This window comes from Vombatus ursinus, unplaced genomic scaffold (genome assembly GCF_900497805.2).
Source record: "Vombatus ursinus unplaced genomic scaffold, bare-nosed wombat genome assembly UNPS02014812.1, whole genome shotgun sequence".
Lineage (NCBI taxonomy): Eukaryota > Metazoa > Chordata > Mammalia > Diprotodontia > Vombatidae > Vombatus > Vombatus ursinus.
In genome coordinates, this window is record NW_020954590.1 from 76,748,876 (window position 1) to 76,766,319 (window position 17,444).

Consider the following 17,444-nt stretch of genomic DNA (forward strand, 5'->3'; position numbering starts at 1 on the left):
TCTATTTGAGTGTGTGTTAGATGCAGAACAGGGAGAAGAACTACTCCTCATTCTTGTACTTCATGTGCCCCTTGTTCCTCAAACCCCGAGTAGTGGCCAGATTACTAGGATGAGAGTCTGGAGACATGCTTTGTCTGTTAACTATTTGTATGACCTTGTACTATTGATTTTTCTGGGCTTTGGTTTCCTTCTAGCTCTGAACTCTTTAATTCTATTTCAACTACACTATGAGTTGATGTCTAGCCATTTTTTCTATGAGGAGAATTCTGACCTGATTTAAAAATAAACTAAGTATCTACTATATATAAGCAACTGTTCTTATATCTAGTTTAGTTTCGATGTAGCCCTGCCTCATATCTGAGGGCTAGAATGCATAGTTTCTGATATTTCTTTCTGACCAAGAAATCTATGAAGAAAAGGTCCCTGGATTTCTTATGTCAATGTTCTCAGGCATTCTCTCCTAGTGGAGTAATGGTGGTGCCAGTAAACAAGCCAAATACTCAAGGGCAATTGTGTCAAATTCAAATAAAATCAGCACCAATAGTCCATATAGAAGGATCCCTGCAAGTTGCGTATTGACTTAGTTTTAAAATGTAATATTATCTATGTTGTGTTTTTAGTTTGTTAAATATGTCTTAATTACATTTTAATCTGGTTAAGTCTGCACTCAAGGCTGTTGCAGGCCACATGTTTGAAACCTTCTATGGGCTACTTTATAGCCTTTATTTTTAAAGTGCAAAAAAAAAAAAGATATAGATATATTAAACTGTCATCTTGAAACCAGGAGCAGTTACCTCTCCCCTAATACTTAACATATGCTATGCCCATAATAAGTGCATGATTTTAGTTGAATACATTGTCATTTAAGATTACTCTGTCCTTACTCATAATTTCTAACCAACAGTCATATTTCCAGCAGAGAAATGTGTCAGGGAAATAATGAGTTTTTGTTTGGTTGATTTTATTTTGTTTTTGTTATTTTATCTCAAGACTATAGCTTCCCTAAGAAATATACTGAATATACTAAATAAGAAACTGAGGAATAGAAAAGTGATAAGATTTCCCCAGCAGTATTCAGGAAGTATCCGAGCTCAAGTAGACATTATTTGACTCCTAGTATTATGCCCTGTGTACCAGATGAAGGGAGGCCACCTTTAGCCCTGATAACACAGTGGCACCAAAGACTGTTGTTAATGGCATTATGCTATTTACCATATTTACTCCTTCCCCCATTCATATTTTGTTTTCCTACTTTCCTTTCCCTGTTTTCCTTCTCCCCTGCTTTAAGCTTTCCACTGTTATATATTTGGACATTGCTTAGACTTGGAGGTGGAAGCTGGAAGTAAAGAAGTCACTGACTCTTAGAAATCAGAAAAATACATCAGATATGAAACAGCGTTACACACCTCTAATGTGAATGGTGGGACTAATATTTAACCAAAAACATTTTATAGATCACAATTGCTAAATAGCAACAAAATTAGTTTTTCTTTAACATTCGTAATGAGAAGTTTTCACTAGATTTAGGTCAAACTCACTGCCTTCAATTTAAGTATATATTTAAATGGGGATACCCAAACTATGGGACAAATTCCCATTTTATGGTACTAGTTGAGTGGGATTTCTACATTGGAGTGCTGAGAAAATCTTTGTTGGAATGCATATCCTATTCCTATCAAAATGTTTAAGACCATGTGGCTTTACTTAAACCCTTGCTTGCATTCCAGCCTTTATATTAGACTCTGTTAAAAACCATAAAAAAAATCTGTGATGGATTTAGAAAAAACTACAAAGCTTTGTTCCTTTCACTGCTATTTTGTTTTATATTTTAAATAACAAAAATAAATGTTGAAGGAAACCTTTGATCTGAAGTCCTTTGCACGTATGTACTTCTATGTATGTAGTCTTTAATCTTTAAGATCCAAATTCTAGGTATCTGCTATCGAAAACTGAAGATGATTTTTTTTAAAGTCCAGAAACATTACTGGCTAGGCATTCCCAATATATTGTATTGCCTAAGAAACTGAAGTTGATAATTACTTTTTGTATTAGCAGATGTACATTTTGCCGTACTATGATGCAAAATTAGAATAAATATAGAATGAAATTTCTTGAAGCCACCAGAATCTGATAATTTACTTATGATGCCCAAATGTTATTTGTATTATAATTACAACATTTCTTTTTATATCCTGCGACCTAAATCTATTTCAGAATGGAGTTGAGCTGTTAATGGATTTTTTGCCAAAGACCAAACATACTGAAATATTCTAGAAAAGACTCTTTGCTCTAGGAAAAGAACTTTCTCTCTGAATGAGCCTAGTACCAGCCTGCAGCCAGGAGTATTGGTAGAAAAAATGGTCTGTTCCTTCTCAGTCAGCTGTACAGATAGAATGAATGTTGGAACATGGGCTCTGTTATAGGGAAATATCTAAGTGCACTGGATAATTTCGGGGGAGGAAAGAAGGAGGTATGAGACTGCTTTCAGATGACTTACTGAGTCCATTTCCCTGGTTTCATAAATAGCAATCTCCCATGTAAAACTTTTTTCTTAACAAAAGATTACATTTAGGAATGAATTCTGTCTTCATGATTTTCAGGTGTCATAGACCATACTAATTTCTGTTTGTCCATCCCCTAAAAGATAAATTTTGCATTAGCTTTTCATTGTATGATGTTGGTATGGTAATTCCTAACGGATCTATAGGAGTTATTTTAGGATGTAAGGTAAGTAGAGACTTTTCTTTGCCAAAAATTATTCAAAACAGTTTATTTGTCATCATATTTAAAGTCATGGATTGCAATGTAAAGCATCAAGTTCTCTTATCTCCCATGTTTCAGATATAATTTTAGGCTAAACTAATTTTTCTGAAGCATCTTTTAAAAAAAAAAAGCAAAGCAACAGTATTATTTGGTTTCATTTCTAAATGTTGTAATTCAAAGGTTTAAGTTTCAATAAGAACATATCTTAATAGGACTTAAGTAATTTATTCTTTGCAATGAACTATGCCCGGTAAACATTATAATAGCTAAATTGATACAAAATTGGGACATTTTAAATTTTAACAATGCAATTTGATATTTTGTTATAGTATCTCTTGCCTCATTAATCTCTTACATATGTTTTTATTTTTAATTTAAAATTTTTTCAAATTACCCTGTCTCCTACCTTCCCCATTCCCCTTTGAGAAAGAAGAAAAAACAGCCTCTGTTCTAAACATAGAGTCAAGCAAAATACTTTTGCATTGGCCATGTCTGTCCTTTCCCAGACACACACGTGCACCCCTCCCAAATGAACTTATATTGGAAAACTAAATTCATATTTGTGAAAGTTCTCACATTACCCATAAAGTTACTAGATAAATGTTATTTACTTAGTAGAGGAGTGAGAGGCTAATTAATCCCCACAAAATGGTTTTGTGATGTGGAGGTAACCTTGCAGAAAAAAGGCTGAAAAACAAATCAACATTAATCAGATTTTGAGAGTGTTATGTGCTTTGTACATATTACATTCAGGAAAATAATCTAGACACAGTGAAAGAGACTCTTGGGGTAAGTCAGTTTGGCATCAGAGTGCTTCCAGGTAGAACTGAGGAGTCAGTGCTCCTAAGTGATCCTTGGTCATATTTCAACAGCCTGGCCAAAGAACACTGGACAGGAAACTTGTGCTTCTAGTCCCTGCTCTGAAACTAACTGAACCATTTCCTCCTTTGAAAAATAAGGGAGTATAACAAAGTGGTTTCTAAAACCCTTCTAACCCTGATGGTCTCTGGATACATGAGATTTGGGTTTTGTTTCATGAAACTGGGCTCAGCTTCATTTTCAGTAAGAGTAGAATGAACTCTTCTCTCTGATCTTGGGTAACTCACTCGGCTTCTCTGGGGCTCAGTTTCTTCACCTGTAAAATGAAGATGCTGGACTAAATAAAGTCAGTCCTCATTATTCTCAGATTTTGTATTTGCAAATTCATCTCCTCACTACGATTTATTTGTAATCCTAAAAATGAATTCTTGTACCGCTTTCATGGTCATTTGCAGACATGCTCAGAAGGGCAGAAAGTACCCAACATCCAGCTGAAGTCAAACATAGTGATACTCTGTCTTCTTGTTTCAGCTCTCATATACTGTAAATGTGTTCTTTTCATGGTCTGTTTAGTGCCATGTTTGAGGGGTTTTTTTTTATGTTTTTGTTGGTGATTTCACTTTTTAAAATGGCCCCCAAGCATAATACTGTACTGCTGTCTAGTATTCCGAAGCACAAGAAGGCTGTAATGTGTCTTACAGGGAAAATACATGTATTAAATAAGCTTCACCCAGACATGAATTATAATACTTTGGACCATGAGTTCAATGTTAGTGAGTCAGTAATACGGTATATCCAGAAAAAGGAAGAGGAAGTTTACCGATCTGTACATGAGGCCACTCCGGAAACTACTAATGTAAATGTTGTGACCAAAGGCTCACAGAAACCTAATGCTGTATTTCCCCTAGAAGAAGCATTGATTCATAGTTCACAGTGACTCAATAAAACATAACTACCATGAATGATGAGAATTTACTATAATTCTAATGCCCCTTGCAAGTCTACCACTCTTTCAGAATTCTTTGAGGGTCTAAGAGGAATTGGCTTTAAGCCTTCTTTCAGTTCCTTCTCCCAAATCATCTATTGGTTTGCTCCAGTATTGACTGTTCTACCCCTCAGAAATTAAGCTTCTTAGATGCTTAATGTGAAGAAATACTAATCTTAGCATCTAATTAGCAAAAATGTTTAGTTCAAATAGGAGGCTATTTTAGGAATTATTTCAAATAGAAAGCTACCAGATAAGTACACTTCTTCCTAGTGGTAGCCTCCCTGGCATTGACCTTCTAATATCCTAAGGTCACTTGTCTTCTGCCCACCATGGAGAAGTGGTCGAAAAAAGGTAGTAACTACATAAAATCTTAAGTGAAAATTCTTTAATTGAAAAGAATTTGTTTACTCAAGCTAGTATTCTTATTTAGGTAATACTCATAGTATATAACATACTTTAAACATTTACATTTGAGGCAATTTTTTTTTCTGCTGCATAAAATATGAAAAGTTCTAGCCATTGATTTTTTTTAATCTTAGTTCAGACTATGGTAAAGGTGCAAAAAGTTTTTTAAATGTGGGTGTTAATCCCCTATAAATGGTTGCATTAATAAAAAAGGTTTGCACAATACTGAGATATAGTTGGCCTTTGCATTACCTCTCATGATGTGACCAAAATGTCATTCATTTGGATGCTAAGTCCTATAAATCACTGATGATTTCTATAGACAGTCCTAGGACCAGCTTTTGGAACTATAAGAAGTGAAGAAAGAATGGGCAGATTATTTCTCTGATCAACATATGGGTTTATAGAATCTTATCCATAAGAAGGATTAATTCTGGAAACTGATTAGGTGATAGAAACTTTTAAAAATAATATTAAACATGAAATGTTTCTTGATATGTTTGTTGTAATGTCATATGTTTTAATTTTCTCTCTGAAAAAATTGCTTCATCAGCTCATTGACTTCTTATAGAGTATTTGGTATAACCTAGATGTAAACTTTTTTTTTTCTTAATTTTATTAGTACTCTCTTATTTTACATTTTTTCCCAATAGTTTCCCCTTACCCCAATAGAAGCCTACCTTATACTAAATAAATACAATCTAGCAAAACAAGTCAAAAATCTGACTGTTTACAAATATAAGTTGCTCCACTATGCTCCTGCATTCTACCATCTCTGCCAAAAAGCAGGAAATAGTCCTGTGATAACAGGATTGGATGCTATGTAACAAGTTTTGAATTCTTTGAATTGTTTTCCTTTCCATTATTGTGGTCATCAAGCAAACTATTCTTCTAGTTCTACTTGAATGTAATTGAGGTTATCAATTAATGCAAATCTTCCCAAGTTTCTCTGAACTCCTCCTGTTTTTCATTTCTTATGGTACAATGATGATACTCCGTTATATTCATGTGCCATAGTTTGTTCAACCATTCCCCAATGAGAAGGAACACTCACTGAAATTAAGAAAATGATTAAGAAATCATCTTCATGTTGTGAACCTCATCAGAAATTGATCTATGTAATAATCCTCTTCATGTTTTTCCTTCACCTTCCCAAAAGAGTGGGCCCCACCCTTTTCAGGATTCAGTCACTGCATTAAAATGCTGTCCTGATCTCTTATTTCTTTGTACCTTTCTTCCTCTTTGCCTCCTAAGCATATTTTAAAAAAAAAACTTGTAGAACTAGACTCTGTCCATCCAAATGATTATGGAACTTAACAATGGAGCTGGACAGATTTTATTACAGGTAGCATTAGGATTTTTCACAGCCTTAAAAATGCAAAAGAAACCATCCATTTGTTGCCACAGCTATTTGTCCACCTAAAAAGTGTAAGTTGGTGGGTGCAGTTTGGGAATGCCAAGAAGATTGGAGGGCAGTATGTAGAGTCCTCTATCCCATTTCTACCCAGTGAGAAAGACTTCAGGATTTTTAAGTCAAAAAACAGCTTGTGTTTCTGAAAGGAAGGGAGGGAGGTGACTTTTATTGTCCTAGATAATAGTTGGTGTAATTTATGAAGCATTTTATATACGTATTTTATATAAGTTGATCCTCACAACAACCCTATGCAGCAGATACTGTATTATTATTCTTATTTCATAGGTCATGAAATTGGAATCTGAGAAGTTAATTTTCTTGTTCAAGGTGACAGAGCTAATAAGCAACAAAGCCAGTACTCAAATTCAGATATTTTGATTCGAAAGTTCAGTGATATGAATAAAGCAAGAGTTCTTAACCTGAGGACCATGAACTTGTGGCATTTTAAAAAATAAATTTAAATAACTGCAATCCTACATATTTTACCCTATATACCAGAAGGGCCCATAGACTTTGCCATATTGCCAAGGGGTCCATAATAAAAAAAAAAAGTTGAACAATTCCTGTTTAAGAATTAAGAATCCCTGCTTAAAAGTAATAGAATGTTATATTGCTCATGGGGACCTTAGAGCTTATCTGTACCAGCCTCCTTGTTTTACCTGAGGAAATGAGGCTCAGAAGGTAAGCAACTAGTAAGTCTTGGTGCCAAAATTGAAACCCAGTTTCCTGACACTTAGTCAAGTGCTCTTAAATGGATTTTCTTTGAAATAGAACGTCAGGAAAACATTAGAGAGATCAGAGAGGCTCCAAAATCTTTTCTGCATATAATCCCTCTTTGAATAGCCGGGGGCTTCCTCATGGTCTAATTTACTTTGTTATCTTTTAGACATTTTTTTCCTGGTATCCAGTTCAGGGAATTGGTGGGAAAGAAAAGCTCTTTCTTTGACCAATGAAATCATTCAGTATCCTTCCCCATAGAAAATAAAGAGAAAAGTATATTTGGCCTTTTTTTGAAACTGTGAAGATGGCCATATATACTGGTGATATTGTCTTTTTACTAGGAAGGAAAATGAGCTCAATTTACACAGCCGAAATTTCAGAGATACCCTCATTTTATTAATCTGTGAAGGAATGTTTGAACAAAGAAATGAAAACGTCTGTGACATCTGAGGTAATATCAAAAAGTTATCCAGAAAACTTTGAAAGAAGCATTTCCTGTCACAGATCCCAAAGAACGATGTATCAGAAATGCTTGTCTCCAGCTTGTTTTTTTTTCTGTGTGATTATAAGTTGCATGTTTGAAAGGAAACATTGGAAAGGAAGGCGTGTTCTGCTTCTGTATTTGGGTTTTTTGGGGTTTTTTTTGGTTTTTTTTACAGTACAATTCCCAAGCACAACCATTATTTCAGATTTTTTTTTATTACTTTAACAATGATGAAATCTGTGGACAATGTAAAATACTCATACATTCATTCTAGCCTAATTTGCTTCTAACCAGGTTTCTGCATATTTTGATTTTAATCATCCTGCAGTGAAATAGTTTTCTTTCTCTACTCCATTTTTCTGTCTCTAGTAAGTAAAATGCCTTTACACCATAGTACTTTTTTCATCCATTTAGGATAGGTTTGTTGCTTCTCTTGTCACTTTTAGGGGCAGCTAGGTGATGCAGTGGATAGAGGACCAGCCCCAGATTCAGGAGGACCTGAGTTCAAATCCGGCCTTACACATGTAACACTTACTAGCCATGTGACCCTGGGCAAGTCGCTTAGCCCCCGTTGCCCAACCAAAAAATAAAAACTGTCACTTTTGTTCATATGACAAAAAATTATTTCTCTTGTCACCTTTTCACTTGCAGATTGCTTTTTTTATAAGTACTTTTAAAGTTCCTTTATGTAATTCTTGCATTCATTCTCTTATGTCCTGTACTTAGATCACATCAGAAAACTGAAGTTCAGTGTTTTATTTTGTTCCAGTTTGTTAAAAAATTGCTATTCCTACATTTAAAAAAAATCTAAAAACCATTTTTCTGTTCTTACATAATAGTTTTTCCTCAGAACTCAGTTAAGTGAGCTCCCCAGTTCTTTGTTCTAGAATTCAGTCCAAAGTGATGTGGAAATAATTTGTTGGCTAAAACGAATTTACTGCACAGCACTCATACTTGTTGGTTTGTGTTCAATGTGATTTTACGCCAACTTACTAAAAAGCATTTTTAAAATCATTAAAATATAAATAGGAAAGGAAAAAGGGGGAAGGAACTAAACAATACATAGTCAGTTATAAGCCTGCAGAGGAAAGATAAGGATAGCTTGAAATATGGTAAAGAGTAAAAGTTTGCTTTAAAACAGAATTCTTTATTGAGTTGGACTAGATCATCTCAAAGATCCCATAGATTTAGAGCTAAGAATCCTTGGAAGTCAACAAGACTAACACTTTCTCCACTGTTATTTTAAAGATGAGGAAATAGGGAAGGGAGTTGCATATAGGTAGCAAGTGGTAGAAACTTTCAGCCCTAAACTTCTTGTATAATGCTTGAAATTGAGCTGCTATGACCATACAATTGTGTAAAAATTTCTTCCTACTCTTTTGTTATCTTTTATATCAGTCTCATTTTTCAGTATGTATCTCCCAACTCCTTCACCCATGAAGCATACCTTTATGGCAAAAACTAAGGTGATAAAAAGACAATTCAGTAAAACCATCCAACACATCCAAATAGGTCCAATAGTATACATATGAAGTGCTTCACACGTAGCCTCCTCATCTTTGAAAAAAAGGAGGGAGTGCATTCCCATATCTCTTCAGACCCAGGGTTGATCATATTAATGGTGTTGAGTAGAAATGTGTTTTTTTAGCAAGGGAATTTGGGAGCCTTGTATTTTAATTTTTTTTTTTTTATGTTTATGACACATAGCTTCCAGTTAGTCTTTTTCCTGTGAAGACATTGATTCATGGACGTTAAAAACATTTTCATCAGGCTTCCAAAACTTCATGTTTAAGCATTAAAATCTAAAATTCCTATCATTTGATATTTCTTGCTCATTCATAACCTGATAATATTTAGTGCCTTTTACCATGGCCTTCTAACAAGGGTTTCTCTTGATATATTTTTATGCACTCATTTCTTTTCCTTTCTTCATTTATAGCTATGTGTTTTTCACTTTTGTATACAATTTCATATAAACAAGCTCAACCCCCACTTCTGTTTTCCTTTAGTTACCTGTATCCCATATCTTAATCCAAAGCATTAAGGGGATACAGGGGAGGGGAAAAGTCTTACTCTGCCTATTTGTTTCTAGTAATTGTTTTTTACTGCCAAGAAAGAATGATACCTTGAATTTGTACGTTGCTTTGTAAGTCTTCATAGTACTTTCAGATAATGAACTCGATGCCTAGAGGGGTTAAGTGAGATGATATTCCTCTGCTTTCCTCCTCAGCTATTCTGCTTTTCCCAGATTTATTTAGATGAAGGGAAGAGTAATAATGTTCCCTCAAGGAACTGTGTTCATGACTGCTGGTCATTATTCCATCCCGCCCTTTTTAAGGGGTGGGAAGTATCCGATACTGTCTAGCATAAAAGCATGTTTCCCCATTCAAAAGGAACCACTTCCACCAGGAAAAAAGTTACTGATGTTTACCAGTAATACTTAATACTTAATTTCATTGTGTTTGGTCAATTCAACCTTCATGTTCTTGAACTATGCATTTCTTAAAATACTATCTTAATCTGGAATATATCGTTTATACCTTATGTAATTAAATGTCAGCTTTTCTGGTACTTTCTGTTGGATTTTGAGAATAATAATGATTTTCTGACTGGAGACAAAATTCCTCAGATACATTTAAGTAACCCTGAGCACCAGCTTTCAGTATCACATTTTCAATTCTGTTCTTAGCTAAAAACGATACAACTTACATTTGATTATTCTCTGCCTAAGTCTAAGTGTGTTGTTTGGATATTTGAAAATGGTGTGATTTCCTGTTTGTCTTAGAAACTAGATAAAATTTATTTGGATTAATAATCTTCCAGACAGAGAGAGATGTATGTATTTTTAAGTACCTATCTCCATAGAGGTTCTCGTCTGGTGCCTTATTGTAGTATGGACGTGATTTTGGGGTTCTCAGAAACTATGCCAATAGAGTATAAGTTCTAATAGGTCCTAACCAGACTGGAAAGTCTTAAAGTATGGGCTTAGCAACAGGTTTGGTAAGTTTCATCCAAGGACCATCCTAGCTAAGTTTGGAGAGGCTTGTTACCAAAGAACTGATCACTAGGTGAAACCCAGCATTTGTCACCATCATCGCACCCACTTAATATTAGTATCCCACAGGGCTTTATTGTGGTACCTCTTTTCTTCTTCCTCTGTAATACTTAGTTACATAAGTGATTTTATAAACACTATGCTGATTATTCTCAGATCTATTTACTCTCCCTAACCTCTCTGCTGACCTCCTGGCTCATATTTCTAACTGTCTTTCAGACATCTCACCCTGGTTGTCCAATAGACATTTTTAACTTAATCTGTCCCAATATGAAGTCATTATTTTTTCCCAGAAATTCCCCCTCCTGCCAAACTCCCCTGTTAACATCAAGGGCCCTGCCGTTTCCCAGTCTCCCAAGCTCACAACCTAAGTGTCTTTTTTAGTTCCTCACTATCTCTCACTCCCCATATCTAAGCTGTTGCCAAGACCTACGATTTCACCTTTGCAACATCTCTCATATACACTCGCTTCTCTTCTCTGACACCACCACCACTCTAGTGCAGCCCTTATCACCTCACACTTGGCATTATTTCAATACCCTGCTGGTAAGTCTTCCTGCCTTAAATCTCTCCGTACTCTAGTCCATCCTCTACTGAGCCGACAAAATGATTTTCCTAAAGCACACTGGTCTGACTAGCTGTCTCTCTGTCTGTCTGTCTCTTTCTCTCTGTCTTTTTCTCACACACACACTCAGTAATCTCTGGTGTCTCCCTGTCACCTCTGGGATCAAATACAAAGTCCTTTGTTTGCCATTCAAAGCCTTCAGAACCTACGTACCCCCTACTCCATCTTTCCAGTCTTGTACCTTACATACTTAGCTACCTACTCTTCTTTTCAGTGACACTGGCCTCCTTGTTGGTTTTCATTCCAGACACTCCATCTTCCAACTTTGTGGGTTTTCTTTGTCTCCTGTTTTTGGAATGTTCTCCCTCCTTATGTCTTCTTCCTGGCTCCCTTTAAATCTCAGCTAAAATCCCACTTTCTATAAGACTTTTCCAGCACCCCCTTAATTCTGGTGCCTTCCCACTTCTATTTCCTACATATAGCTTGTACGTAGTTTTTGCAAGTTGTCTTCTTCATTGTGAACTCTTCAAGAGCAAAGACTGTCTTTTGCCCTTCTTGGTGTCCTCAATGTTTAGCACAGGGCCTGGAATGTCATAGGCACTTCATAAGTGCCTGATGACTTACTGTCTGCCCCCTGTACCTTGAATGCACTCTCCCTCCCCACTTCTGCCTCATGGAATCCCTCACTTCAAGACAAAGTGCCCATGTACCTCCTTCTGGTAGTGTTTTTGCTCCTATTTCCGCTGTGTTTCTTCTTCACATGTTTATACAGAATAATTGCTGTCAACCCAGATAGAAGCTCCTTGAGGGTAGAGAAAGTCCCCCTTTTTTTACATTTGTATCCTCAGTGCCTAGGACAGTGCTTGGGACATAACAGGGGCTAAATAATTGGTTAATAGATTGATTGGTAGAGGTAGAATACACACTCATAAGATCAGGGATCACTGAAATATTTAAGCATTTACTTTGATCCAGAGGAGAGTTTGGAATTTGGATTATTGAAACAAATCTAAGCAGTTGTTATAAGCAGTGTCATTTGGTAGTCCTTTGAAAAAATATTTGTAGCAAATGATACAAAACAACTTCTTGTATGCATGTGAAAAAAACCTGACATAAAAGTTCTAAATTAGAAAAAAAAAATGTAACATTCCTTATCACTTGCAAATTGAGCCTTCTGAACTGTTTTTAACTTCTGGTTTCATGTTAAAGGCTGTCAAGTTCTTTATTGGTTAAAGTAGTATGTTTTTGTCTTCGGGTTTGTTTTTTCTTCACAGCATTATAACTGTTGTTGCTGTTCACTTCATGTTTATCTCCATTGTTAAACTTGTTTTCCGTTATTACCCTTCTTGTTTAGCAGCTCTTACTAATTGCAACCTTTGAAAATTTGAGAATATAGCATAGGTTATGTGTTATGTCTTTCCTATTTCTGTAACTTCCTTTTTCCTCCTAAAGTAAAGGAAGTTGAACAGGTTTAAGTACATACTCGTTAGTAATGTATGATGAACTTTTTTTTATCTCCCAGCAGTTGCTACTGTGGGTACTTGGCATTTGTGGCCCATTGAAATTGTTTAACTTGATCTATTTTTAGTCCATGTTAACAACATCTTTGTGTTGGTTAGTGCTTAGTTATAATTAATGCAAGGAGTAGAAGCAAAAAAAAAAATTACAAAGTCATACCTACCAGCTAAACCAAACTAGGCCATAATTTCTTTATAAATGCAACCAACCGTAATTTTTCTGGTTGGTTCATTTGTTTCTATTTAGTGATGCTGTGCCATCACAATTGAAGTAAATGTGTATGTACTGTTGTTTATAATCAGTTTTGCTCAGACAGAGACTAAAATTTTGAAATGTTTGGCAACAGTGTGTCTTCTTTTGCCCACACCTGAAGTTGCTCATTGGCCCCATGTCATCTCTTGGTTGCTCGGGGCTCCTTACTATGCTATCCTATGCTTTTAACATTCTTTCTGCTATCCTGATATGCTGACCTGCTCATTTAACGTTTTTATCTGGGATCTTCTGCAGACATGTATTCAAAAGACACTGGGACAGGCCAGTAAGAGAAATATTTGGAGGCAAACAAACTTTGCAACAACAGCACTGTCTACTCATAGGGCTAACTCCCCAGCATTGTTATTTTGGCATATTAAAATAAAAATGAAATCATTGTATCCATGCACAGAAGAGCTAAATCCGTAAATTATCAGTCTTCTATGGGTCTGGCACCTCTAATGGTTACTCAATTCAATATACTCTCATTCAATTATTTTATTTTTTGAATAACAGTAATAATAGCTAATATTTATATAGCACTCAAGGATTTATGAAGTGCTTTACATAAAACACCAATCTGACGTTTTAAGGTTGCATTTACTCAGTTTTCTGCCTTTGTACCTTACTCAAGAGCTAAGTATAATTCAAGTAGATAAATACTTATTAAGTACTTTGTTCAAGGTGAAAAGCATTGTGGAATAGAGCATGTCAGGACAACCTGGATTCAAAGCCCATCCCTTACACTGGACTTTATGACTCAGGGCTGGTCATTTCACCTTTTATGCCTTGGGCATGTAGTTGTCCTTACATATTAGGAGATGAAATCTCTGTAGCTCCTGATATCATAAAATCATCAGTCCAAACGAAATAAATATTGGAGGTACTGTGGATCTATCCCTCAAGGATCTTACATTATATTATGTAGATGATAAGATATGTAATACATGGTGAGAAAAGCTAATATTTACATATACATATACATTAAAGTTTGCAAAGCACTTTACATATATTGCCTCAGTCATTCCTTATATAGGAACCATATGAGAGATCGGTAGTATTATTCATATTTTATAGATGAGGAAAGAGGTTCAGAAAGGTTGTGACTTGGACGCAATGAAGCTAGGAAGTAAAGGGCTAATAAATAGTAACTTATGGCTTGGAGAGGGATCAAAAGTGGGGACCACACTGGTAGGAATTGGTCAGCATTTCTCAGCCTCCCAGAAGTCTACCTAATAGAGCAGCTGCTAGGAAGTCAGTCACAATGGAAAGAGTTGGAGACCAATTTAATTGTGATAATTTCATTGATATCTGTTGTTATATCAGATAATTTGAGAATCGTGGTGTAGTGGATCAAGAGCTGCCATGGAAGCAAGGAAGAGTTTGATTTAGGCCTTCCTGTGATACTGGCTGTGTGGCATTGAGAAAGTCAGTTTAATTCCCAGTATTCTAAGCAATTATTTGACATTTGCAGAGGAGGTGCTGTGTAAATTACTTACACATAGTTCTGTTCTTTATATTTGTATCTTGCCATGCCTGGTACATAGTAGGCACTTAATAGATTGACTTGCATTGGTAGGAGTAGGTTCCTCACTTTGTAATTCCCTATACCAATGAAATAATAGGTTCAATCCTTATCCCTCTCTCTAACTTGAGAAGAGAACATTAACAACTGGTAAAATGGTTTAGGGGCCATCAAGAATAACCCCCTCATTTTAAAAAAACTGAGACATAAGGAAGTTACGTGACATATCCTAGATCACATTAGTATCCCATGAAGGAATTTGAACACAGGTCTTCCGGACTCCAAGTCCAGTGCACTACACCATGTTTTAGTGCTTTACTTGCATGAATTACACTAACCACTTCTAGATATCGTGTTCTTCAATAAAATGACTCACCAAAACTTTACCCATTACATTGCAGCATGCAAAACAGTAGTTTATTTTGTGTCACAATCTTTCCATTAGTAAACATTGATTATTAAGAAGCAGCAGTGAGTATTGGACTGCTGTTTGTAGGGGTATAAATAAAAAGCCAATTCCTTTCTATTTTGCAAATACTATGAACAAAAGATTTGTTCTGAAACTCCAATTATGTATGTGTTTCTTTTCTTGCCTTTTTAGGTAGCATCTTTAGCTGGACCTGGAGGACAAGTTGAAATAGAACAAAATTTTCTTAACAATAAATTGAAGACAATTACTGCTTATTTTGGTGACTTAATCCGAAGAACAGCATCTGAAATACCAGTTAAAAATGACTTAAAAGAAGGAAACATATAGTAGTAACTAGATTATCATTCAAGTCAGAAGACTTCCATTTTATTCTGTTATCCATCATGAACTCTATTTGGCAACCAGGAGTCTTTTTCTAGCATCATAAAATAGGGCTTGACTCTTTTAGGGCTGTTGTCATTAATTTTGTTATAAGATAACTTAGTAAATACTGAGAATTCATTTGAACTTCTTAATGTAAAAGAAGGTCGACTTGCCTGCGTGCTTCACAGATGTATACCTACAGTTTATGTTTAAGCTTTTTTGTCTACTTTTGTTCAACAACCTTTTTTTAATCAATATTTTAAATTCAGTGTTAAAAGCTGATTGTTTTTGTTACCGCAGGTTTTTTTTTTAAGTTTTTTTGGGGGAGGCTGTTAATTACATTGAACAGAAAAATGGGTTTTATTATTAATTTAAATTGTGTCAAACTGACCATTCATAAGCAAGTAAAATTATTTTAAATCAGTTGGATAAAGTGTAAATTTTTGGTGGGGTGAGGGAGAACATTTTAAATGATGGAAATAATATTGCTGTATCCTAATATTTCAATGTCAACTTTTCAAGCATCTTCCCATTATAAAGTAAAATATACCAACAACAAAGCATTGTTCTTCCCTGTTAATTTCTCATGGTAAAACAAATACAGGAAGAAATTTTGGTCTTCATAAAAAATTATTAACCAAAGAAGAGTTAATAACCAGCAAAGAATTGTTTGTACAATGCCATAGCAAAGAATAAATAAAAACATTTATTATAGAGTAAATAAGTTGTGGTCAGTCAACAAGCATTTATAAATAACTTACTAAGTGCCAGGCTGTGTGACAATTTCTGGGGCTACCAAGAAAGCCCAAGGTGATTAGTCCCTGCAATTAGGTAGCTGATTCTAATGGAGAAGACATAAATGATTGTATGTACAAGATAAATATATATACACACACACAAGAACAGAGAGAAAGGCCACCTATGGAAGGTGGGATTTTAACTGAGTTCTGAACAAAACTGAGAAAACTAACAGGAAGGTGAGGAAAAGAATTCCAGACCTGAGCAGAGGGAGCTAGTAAAAAAGCAAAGAGTCAGGAGAAAAAATGTCATATACACGGAACAATGAGTAGGAAAGTGTAGCTGGGTCATAAAGTGCATGGAGGGAAATAAGACTAAAAAGGAAGTGGGCAGGTTGTAAAGAGTTTTAAATTCCAAATAGAGGTCTTTATTGTCTCATTTTGGAGGTAACAGCCACTGGAGTGGGAAGAAAGAAGCAAGATGATTAATTAGAGGGCTGTTGCAATAGTCCAGGTGAGAGATGAGGGCACAGACTAAGATGGTAGTTCTGAGAATGGGGACTAATTCTGAGAATTAGTTTTAACGATTAAGAAGTTGTAAAAGGTAAGAGCAACCAAATTTGGTGACAGGTTGGCTATGGGAGGTAAGGAGTCAAGGATGAAATCAAGGCCATGAATGTGGATGATAAGGTCTCCATGACAAAAATATGGGAATTTGGAAGAGGATAGTCAAGCCAATAAGCATGTATTAAGTGCCTACTATGTGCCAGGCACTATGCTAATCATTGGGGAAATGAAGGAAGGCAAAAAACAGTGCCTGCTCCCAAAGAACTCACATTCCAATGGAGAAAACAATATGCAAACAACTATAAGATATAGACAATAAATTGTTGATAGTCACAGAGAAAGGACTAGATTAAGGGCAATCTGGAATGGGTTTCTGCTGAAGATGAGGGAGAGAATTACATGAATGGGAACTAGCCAGCCAAGATGCATAGTAGGAGATAGCATCTCTTGTTCAAGGAATAATGAGTGCAGTGTCTCTAGTTTGCAGGGTAGTTGGAATTAAGATGTAAGAAGACTGGAAAGGTAGAAGGCAAGGTTACAAAGGGTTTACAAGCCAGATAAGATTTTGTATTTGTGATCCTCACAACAACCCTGTGAGGTAGGTGCTTCCTGGCTTCCCTGGGCTAGTTTGTTTATGTCCTTCCTAAAATGTGATACCCAGAACTGGAGGCACTACTTCAGGAGTAGGCTGATAGTGTGTCAGAATCATCTTCCTCTCTCTGAACACTATGCTTCTAGGGTAGCCTAAGATTGAATTAATCTTTTTTTTTTCCACTGTGACCTAACACTTGACTCATTGAGTTTGTAGTTCACTAATACTACTTTGCTACAATTCATTG

General features: G+C 35.6%; 1 protein-coding gene across 1 annotated transcript in view; it reads left to right on the top strand.

Moving 5' to 3' along the window:
• The window catches only part of LOC114054214 (trimethylguanosine synthase-like), a 59,019-nt gene extending 43,009 nt beyond the window's left edge, over positions 1-16,010 (top strand). The window contains exon 13 of the mRNA XM_027877385.1: positions 15,110-16,010. Coding sequence (XP_027733186.1) covers positions 15,110-15,265 — 156 coding nt within the window. The 3' untranslated portion in view covers positions 15,266-16,010. The remainder of the gene's footprint in view (positions 1-15,109) is intronic.
• The last annotated feature ends 1,434 nt before the right edge of the window (positions 16,011-17,444 follow it).